The sequence below is a fragment of the Sminthopsis crassicaudata genome, chromosome 2, assembly GCF_048593235.1.
Source record: "Sminthopsis crassicaudata isolate SCR6 chromosome 2, ASM4859323v1, whole genome shotgun sequence".
Lineage (NCBI taxonomy): Eukaryota > Metazoa > Chordata > Mammalia > Dasyuromorphia > Dasyuridae > Sminthopsis > Sminthopsis crassicaudata.
This window is the reverse complement of record NC_133618.1, coordinates 578,693,171-578,702,608: the sequence shown is the minus strand read 5'-3', so window position 1 is coordinate 578,702,608 and position 9,438 is coordinate 578,693,171. Positions and strand designations below refer to the sequence as shown.

The window sequence follows — 9,438 nt, the reverse complement described above, 5'->3', positions numbered from 1 at the left end:
CTTCCTTCCTTCCTTCCTTCCTTCCTTCCTTCCTTCCTTCCTTCCTTCCTTCCTTCCTTCCTTCCTTCCTTCCTTCCTTCCTTCCTTCCTTCCTTCCTTCCTTTTTAATTTTTATGTGGGAATGTACCTGCTCTGATCCCGTCCCTTCCTTTTCTCTAAGATTTTACAAATAAATTTATAGTTTAAACTAGTGTTATTTGTGGCTGCCACGTATCTCCACTTAAACTTGAATAGGAAGATCAGATGTTTATTGGAAAAGACAAATTTAAGGCTGTTTTGATGGTTTTGTAGTAATGACTGATTTGTATCAGTTGAATGTACATATTATAAATAGTGATGATCTGTGTTGATGTTTTACCCTTTTTTCTGATCCCAGTTCTGGGAGGCAGCAAGAGTTTGTTTTAGGACAGTCTGGTGTTCTTTTAATTGTATATCCTTATCTTCTCATTTTATTCTTTGTTCTAATTTGGTCTTGATTTTAAACTTTGTGTTAATAGGTTTATGATTTGATTGCTATACAGACAGCTGATTTGAAAATGGTTACCACATTGGTAACCATTTATTTCCTGCAAAGATATAGTACATTTCACTTTTTGTAATGTTACCTTCTTTTTAGCACCTTTTGACTTTTTTTTTAAAAAAGACTCATAATAGGTAGAACTGCATTTTCTTTATAGTTAAAGACTTGTGATCAATAGAGTTGCATTTTCTGTATAGTCACGGAGACTTTACACTCCCTTATTCCTTACCATTCAATTATAGTCATTCATTCACTCTCTTTCTATAGAACCACTTTTTTGGAGGCTAAGCTTGACTTATTTTTGATGTGGGAACAAAATGAAAGACTTAAAGATCCCTTAGTAATTAACAAAAGGAAATTTACTTAACCATAGAAGGATATTCTACAAAGATGTGAGTTGAGGATGCCTCAAGATGAGGATGCATCTGAATATAGCTCCTGTTCTTGAATTGCCTATCTGGATCCATCAGTTAAGTATCAGAGAGTGCCTGGAGTTCCTCCTGGTTATTTTATATTCAATGAACTAGGGAAGTAATATCAGTATCCTGAATCTTTAGTCCTCCGAGTCAGTAAAGTCTCTATGATTTCATTTCATATCTTTCAGGAAAAACATATCTTTTGTTGTTGTTGTTGTTGTTGCAAAGGAATAATTGTATTCGGAAGGTAAAAATAATCTGGGAAGAAAAACAAACAAAAAAAATGTTCACAGTTTACATTCATTTCCCAGTGTTCCTTTTCTGGGTGTAGCTGATTCTGTCCATCATTGATCAATTGGAATTGGATTAGCTCTTCTCTATGTTGAAGATATCCACTTCCATCAGAATACATCCTCATACAGTATCATTGTTGAAGTGTGTAATGATCTTCTGGTTCTGCTCGTTTCACTTAGCATCAATTGATGTAAGTCTCTCTAGGCCTCTCTGTATTCCTCATGTTGGTCATTTCTTACAGAACAATAATATTCCATAACCTTCATATACCATAATTTACCCAACCATTCTCCAATTGATGGGCATCCATTCATTTTCCAGTTTCTAGCCACTACAAAAAGGGCTTCCACAAACACTTTGGAACATACAGGTCCCTTACCCTTCTTTAGTATTTCCTTGGGATATAAGCCCAGTAGTAGCACTGCTGGATCAAAAGATATGCTCAGTTTGATAACTTTTTGGGCATAGTTCCAAACTGCTCTCCAGAATGGCCGGATTCTTTCATAACTCCACCAACAATGTATTAGTGTCCCAGTTTTCCCACACCCCCTCCAACATTCATCATTAATTTTTCCTGTCATCTTAGCCAATCTGACAGGTGTGTAGTGATATCTCAGAATTGTCTTAATTTGCATTTCTCTGATTAATAGTGATTTGGAACACTCTTTCATATGAGTGGAAATAGTTTTAATTTCATCATCTGAAAATTGTCTGTTCATATCCTTTGACCATTTATCAATTGGAGAATGGCTTGATTTCTTATAAATTAAAGTAAATTCTCTGTATATTTTGGAGATGAGGCCTTTATCAGAACTTTTAACTGTAAAAATGTTTTCCCAATTTGTTACTTCCCTTCTAATCTTGTTTGCATTAGTTTTGTTTGTGCAAAAACCTTTTAATTTGATGTAATCAAAATTTTCTATTTTGTGATCAATAATGATCTCTAGTTCTCCTTTGGACACAAATTCCTTCCTCCTCCACAAGTCTGAGAGGTAAACTATCCTATGAGGAAAAACATATCTAATTTGCATGGGCATAGGATTTAGAATATTGCACCCACTTGACTTTTGCCCTGACATCACCAAGGTTTATATTAATTTAATTTGGAGGGCTAAGGTCCTTTATTAAGTTCTTTGTAGAATTTTTCTAATTTCACTCTATATATATATAATGGGCATTGATCCAAAAGATGTAATTGTCTTCCTGGTTGACTTTTTTTGTTTGTGCTTATTACATGCACTGAAAGACTAATGAAATAGCCCCCAAAAGTATGTTTCTTATTGCATTTGGATACACAATTGAATCAGTTCCTTTCCCTCTTGCAGTTTATACTTTGTTTCATGGTTTATCATGGCTGAAGAATTCAACACCTAGTAACCAGTTTATTCATGATGAGCTTTTCTGTATTTAACCAGGCTGGTTTTCAGAAAGCTGATAGTCTATTTGTAGGGTCATCCTTGAAGGCAGAGCTTAAACTACTCTGGAATAGTCTTTGAGAAACCAAGATCACCTCTAAGTCACAGTGATACAAGAGTCAGCTTTTAGTAGCAGTTTCTGTCTTTAACCATTTGTATCTCAGTCTCCAACCAACTCTACTGATGAGGTTTAGAATTGGGGGTACCTAAATGAAATTAGATTTAATTGAGGTCTAGTGGCAGGTTCGGGGTACAGGATACAGGTACGGGTACATGCTGCCTCTGAAAAAGGAAGAAAACCACACAAACTCCAAAAAAAAGAAAGCAAATTTCGGGTAGAAGGTGATTCTTAATCCCGATACATCTTTTGGGTCTGTCACCAGCCAGCAACGTACAACCCTTTAACCAATAAGAATTTCCAGAAGAGGAACAGGAATGAGAGATATCAGTCAAAATCTGTTGTAAGAAGAGAAGATGTTTGGTCAGAGGGAGAGGGAGAGAATAACAGGCCAAGAGCTTCACTGGTGTCTTTATTAATGAGAAAAGTGAGAAAGGCCCTCGGCCCTGGAGGACACTCCTAAAGGTCAGCTTATGGAAGGACACAAACCAGAGCTCTCCAAAGTGGGCAAGCAGAAATGACTTTAAGCCATGCTGTGGGAGAAATACCCATGTACATTGGAGAATCGAGTACTGAGGAGGTGCAGTGCACTATATTGGACATTGGGGAGGACCAACGGAAAACAGCTTCTCCAAGAGCCAGTCTGATACAGGATGATGAAATGTATAGGTGTCCACATGCCAAATTAGACTTACTGCTTCATTAGCTGTTGAAATCGTGGTGGTACGTGTAATTTTACGTGTAATTTAGTTTTCAAGGATTTCTCTTCTGTTCCTCTGAAGTCTCAGTTGCTGCTGTACTAGTGAATCATAACAGTTGCAGAAAAATTGTCAATTGTCCTGTCTATTTGTAAGGCATAATTGGGAGACTACATAGCAGAGTTGTCAGCACTAAGAAATTGCAGCTGCTAATGGATATAATAGCAGGCTAAAATTAGTATCATCAGTGGAAATGTTCTGGCTACTGTAGTTATCACCACATTTCTACATTCTCCCTATGCCTGTTATGAATTCTCTTTCTCACCATCCATTCCTGGGACCTTTCAGCAAGTATGAGGCTGAATCTAACTCTCTAAAACTGGCATGACTCTTTGATGAGTCTGTGAACAACTAGGGTGGAGGAGGTATTTAATAAAGGTTTGCAAGCTTCACGTGGACTTTTAAAAAATAATATTTTATTGTTTTTCCAGTTACATGTAAAGACAATTTAAAAAATTCTTTTAAAAATGTTTTTGTTCCAAATTTTCTCTCTCCTCACTTTTCCCTTCTCTGAGACTAAATAATTTGATATAGGATATTCATGTTCAGTTATAAAAACATATTGACATATTAGTCATGTTGTAAAAGAAAAGAGACTCAAATGGGAGGGGGATGGGAGAAATACAGAAAGCAAAACAGTATCATATGGACTTTTGAGGAAATGTTTAACTCATTATAAAGATGCAGACATATTATATGAGTTTTCTGCTTTTCAAGGTAATTTTTAACAGTAGCCCTAAAAATACATAGATACAAGCAGAAAATAATTAATTTTAAAACTTGTTTTTTTTTTCCCCCCCCTTTGGTGCTATTAATCATATTTGACTCATGATTACATAGAAGACATAGAGAGACACTATTCAACCTTTATCATAATATCAGTGAAAATAATAACTAACATTTATATAGTTTTTCACATGCTAATTTATTTGAATTTGAAAAAGGGGGGGTGTTAGGGTTAGAATTTTGGGTTATTTTATTTGCTCTCAGAACAACAAAAGTGACAGAGAAAATAAGAACCCAAACTGGGCCAGAACAGTGTGATTGTTTCTCTGCAACTGGTGGCATTTTGCTACTAAACCAATAATTGAAGCTTCAGGGGAAGGAAAGAAGAATTCCTGAAAACCAAACTAGAATTAGGGCTATGTACAATAGCAAATGCTCTAATGAAGCTGCTTTTTCTTTGTTCAATTGTGTTTACTATGTTTATGCTGTATATACCTTTTGTAGTGAAACATAAAGAAGAGATTATGTGTGGATGAGTGTGACAGAAATCTAGAAAGGCTGAGTAAAGTTTTTGTGTATATGGGTCTTTTTCCACTTCTGTTCATTTTAACCTGAAAGGCACATTTTAGTGTGGATGGGGACAGGGAGAGGCTTAAGAAAAAGACCAGTTGTTTTTTTTTTTTTCCACATTTTTTAAAATTAATTTTATAATTATAAAAAAAAAAATTTGGCAGTACATATGCATGAGTAATTTTTTTTATAACATTATTCCTTGTATTCATTTTTCCAATTTTTCCCTCCCTCCTTCTACTCCAGGTAATCCCATACATTTTACATGTTTTACAGTATAACCTAGATACAATATATGTGTGTAAATCCAATTTTCTTGTTGCACATTAAGAATTGGATTCCAAAGGTATAAGTAACCTGGATAGAAAGACAGTAGTGCTAACAGTTTACATTCAATTCCCAGCGTTCCTTCTCTGGGTGTAGTTGTTTCTGTCCATCATTGATCAACTGAAAGTGAGTTGGATCTTCAAAAAGACCAGTTTTAAATGAAGTATGTTCAGCTGCCCTGTTATCTAAGAACTTGCTTCTCAGGATCCCTTTTCGACGAATCCATGGATCTCTTTTCTGAATTGCTAGACAATAAAGAGAGAGCAACTGGAAATGACATTGTTCAGAGCCATTAAAATTTGGAAATTAGGGTGGCATGGTATTACCTTTGTTTGGATTTAGTACTATGATTATCTTCTCAGTTACTTTTAATCAGTTATTTACCTTTATTGAGAGGCAGTATTACAGTGAGGAGAAAGCTACCTTTGAGTAACAAAGACCCATTTCTGACACATACTAGTTAAGTGAGGTTGGGCAAATAATGCAATTTCTTGGTGTGGCAGACCATTCTGTAAATTACAGAGAAAGTGATAACCTGTATCAGTAGATGGAGTTTCTCCATCTTCAGATTTCCTTCCATCAGTTAAGTCAGTCCTAGTTCCTATTTATCCCTGTGAATTGTTAGGAAATGCTATTATATAACTATTCAAACTTGAGAGACCTAGGCTCCATATTTATTCTCTGGGTGACTCTAGAGATAAATTACTGCTTTATTTTAGAAACTCTACTTGGAATCAGAAATCTACCATTGTTTACCATGTCCAGAAGGAGATGGGACTTTCCATCATATTGAATAGTGTGTTGCTTATTTTAAGAGTTCCTTGGTTTTCTATAGTGAATTGAGGTCTGTACAGTGTTCTTGTGATTACACTAATTGAGGGGATAGGGTACAACATATTCTATATTCTAGGATCTTCTAGGTTTAGTAAATCTATCACGTAAATCTGTCTCTTATCCACAAATACAGATGTATTTTTGATACTCTCAAAGCTGAATTCAAACCTCCTCATAGAACTGAATTATGTTTGGCTTGCTATAACTTTAAGACATTTTCCTTTTTCTCCTACTTTTTTGAATGAAAACTTTTTTTGAGAGAATTCAGTTATTAACTTTTATAAGATGTAGCTTTGACACTGAAATAGGTGATTAAAAGTAATGGAAAAATGAATTAAGGTTATATATTCAGATATGGAATGTTTACAATATTATAAATCATGTCAATTTAATTTCTATACTATTAACAGGTTCTGAATAGTGCAATTATATTTATATTATATATGCATATTTTTTCTGGGTGAACATATTCCATAATTTTCATGCTGACTATTGAATACCAATGAATATCAATGAATGTTTTCTTGCTCTTTGCAGACCTGAAACTCGGGAACAGTATCCAAATAAATTTATCCAGCGAGATGACACAGAGAGATTTTACATTCTGAACACACTGTTCAACCTCCCAGGTAGCTATGCCCTCTGATGACCTTTGGTGGGCATATTTCTCACTTTTTATAAACATTTATCTTTACTCAGGGGAAGAATAAAATAGGGGTGTGTGTGTGTGTGTGTGTGTGTGTGTGTGTGTGTGTGTGTGTGTGTGTGTGTGTGTGAGAGAGAGAGAGAGAGAGAGAGAGAGAGATGACCGACCCACACCGACACACAGAGATGCACATAGAAACAGAGAAAGAGACACACAGAGATTAGAAAATAACATGATTTATTTATTAGCAAACCAGTTAGAACTCATGTATCCTGAGGATTAAGATCCTCTATAAACTATATATCCCTTTAGGAAGCTGTACCTTTTAAAAGAAAATGTATTTTTTATTTTTTGGTTACATTTTAAGGTCCAAATTGTTCTCCTTCTCCCCTTTGACCCCCACACTAGAGAAAGCCACCCTTTGACAAAATTTTTCTTTTTAATATTTGTGTATATGTATCTAAAACCATACAATGCATACTTCTATTCATCAGTTCTTTCTCTGGAAATGAATAGTATTTTTCTTCATAGGTCTTTTGTAGTCTTTTTGAGTATTTAGAAAATCGGATTAATCGTTCAATTACTTTGCAAACAACATTGCTGATACCATGTCCAACATTCTCTTGGCTCTCTTCAGTTCACTCTTCATTATTTTATGTACACTCTTCATTATTTTATGTAGATCTTTTCATATTTTTTGAAAATCAACTTTATAGCAGAGTAGTATTTCATCACATTAAATAGACTTTAATCAATCACTTTTCTTGTATCTTATATATATTCTTTTTTTTTTTTTTTTTTTTTTTTTTAAATTTTCAGAGACCTACCTGTTGGCCTGCTTAGTAGATTTTTTTACTAATTGTGCCAGATATTCCAGGTATGTAAAACCTGTGATTGTCAGTTTTAAAATTTTTATTTAATGTACAGGGTTTTAGAGAACTGGCCATTGTAGGTTTTTTCTGCTTTTCTGAAGCGAATTTAGTGCTAGTGAGATGCCAGATTGCCAGCCTGAGAGATGGGACAGCACCAGGAGCTCCATGCAGGCTCTCACCTCCCACACGGCCCCCTCTCCTTGCCAGTGGCTGCAGCCTTGTTTGGAAGGGACCACTTCTGATTGGCTTCTCCTGGGAATGAAGACGGCCAGCAGAGGTGCTAATTGTGACAACTGAGTGGGAGGTTTGTGTGATGGTTATCTGTCCAAGCAGATTTGCACTAAAACCCCCCAACTCATTTCACAGCAGCTACCGAGGAGCCATTCAGTGATGGTAATTTAGTTTCATTCCCAGGCCCAAGGAGATTTGATCCAGGAGTAAATCCTTTTTCTTCTCCACAGTTAAAAAAATGAAGGAAAAAATGAACTTCAATTACTTTGTGTATTGAGGAAGAATTGTGCCATTTTGTTTCTTGGATGTAACAGCCATTGAAACAGTTTTGTCTTCCTCTTTATATCCTGTCTCTAGCTGCTATGAGGTTCTTAGTTCTGTGAATTAAGTGACTAAATTAGATTTTTAAATGGGCAATAGTTTTGTATTTAGGGACTAGGCCAGAAAAGGCAAGGTGAAGAGGAAACTAAACTATCAGTTTTGAAAATGTTAAATTAACTTGGTTGGGGGATTGTTTCTAAAAAAGTTTTAAGGAAAAGTATCTGACATATTTATAACTTTGACCTTTTAGCTACCATTTAATATCACATACTTGCTTATTCATTCAAATTAATTGTACTCCTTTGAAAAATGTCCATTTCTGGTGACTGGACTGAATTATATTAGACAATAATATTTTGGAGTAAAGCAAGCCAGTCCTAACCCATGTGACACAATCTTTACTTCCTCGAAATTGCTTTTTAATCTATGTAATTTTCACCTTTCCCCCACTGTCACAACTGTCTTACCTTCCTGCAGCTGTGAAACGGGATTTAAAGATGGAGATCTCTTTATGTCTTTCCGGAGTATGTTTCAGGATGTGAGAGACGCCGTTGATTGGGTTCATTACAAGGTATCCTGGGGCTTCTTTTTACTTCTATTTTTTAGTAAATGTTGTCTGATGTAAGATTAGCTCTTCTTCAGGTATACAGTGGGATTTCTTCTGAATTAGAAACTTATTTGCCATTGATCAAGGGAGCACAGAATTATCTTTGTCTCTCATTTGTCTTTGTCTTTGTCTCTCCTTCATCAATAATATTTCCTCCTGTTCTTCCTCCTTTTTCTTTGTCTTCCTCCTCCTCTTGTCCCCTCCCATTTCCTGCTTAACCCCCCATTTGGAGCTAATTCATTTCTGGTTATCTTAGTTTTCCTTTTATTAGATACTAATTTGGATCTGTATTCATACTTTTTTCCATATACAGTTTGTGATCAATTATAATCCTTTTTTTTTGGTCAGGTACTTCTTACTTTATTTTTTCCTGCACAATTTAGTAAGTTAAGGTAAAATACTTAATTAGGTAGTTGCACACTTTACTAAATAAAATAAGATTCATCTGACTGCTATAAAGTTAAGGAGATTTTGTATATTTGTTTATAACTCAGAAATCTGGTGAGAAGCATCACAGTGTAAAGGATAGTGAGTAGCCCTAGGCTACCATCAGGACAAAATAGCTACAAGTTCTGCTTAGGACATATGTTTGACATCTTGCATGAAGGCTTTAGTAGATTATAGCCTCAGTGTAATTTCATATTTTTCATTATGATATCACAGGTCTAAACATTAGGCATTTTATGCCACAATCTGCATTTCAGCTGCTCTCTTTTTTAGGAAATACACAAGAAGTCAATTGCGATTGATAGTGGGCAGGACTTTGCTTGTAATTAATAATTG

The 9,438-nt window shown here is 35.2% G+C and overlaps 1 protein-coding gene across 5 annotated transcripts in view; it reads left to right on the top strand.

The window, feature by feature from the left end:
- Positions 1–9,438, top strand: part of NT5C2 (5'-nucleotidase, cytosolic II) — a 115,494-nt gene that overhangs the window by 91,623 nt on the left and 14,433 nt on the right. For all 5 annotated transcript variants that reach the window (XM_074295481.1, XM_074295480.1, XM_074295479.1 and 2 more), the window contains 3 exons: positions 6,516–6,607; positions 7,444–7,501; positions 8,526–8,619. In XM_074295481.1, the coding sequence (XP_074151582.1) occupies positions 6,516–6,607; positions 7,444–7,501; positions 8,526–8,619 (244 nt within the window). The remainder of the gene's footprint in view (positions 1–6,515; positions 6,608–7,443; positions 7,502–8,525; positions 8,620–9,438) is intronic.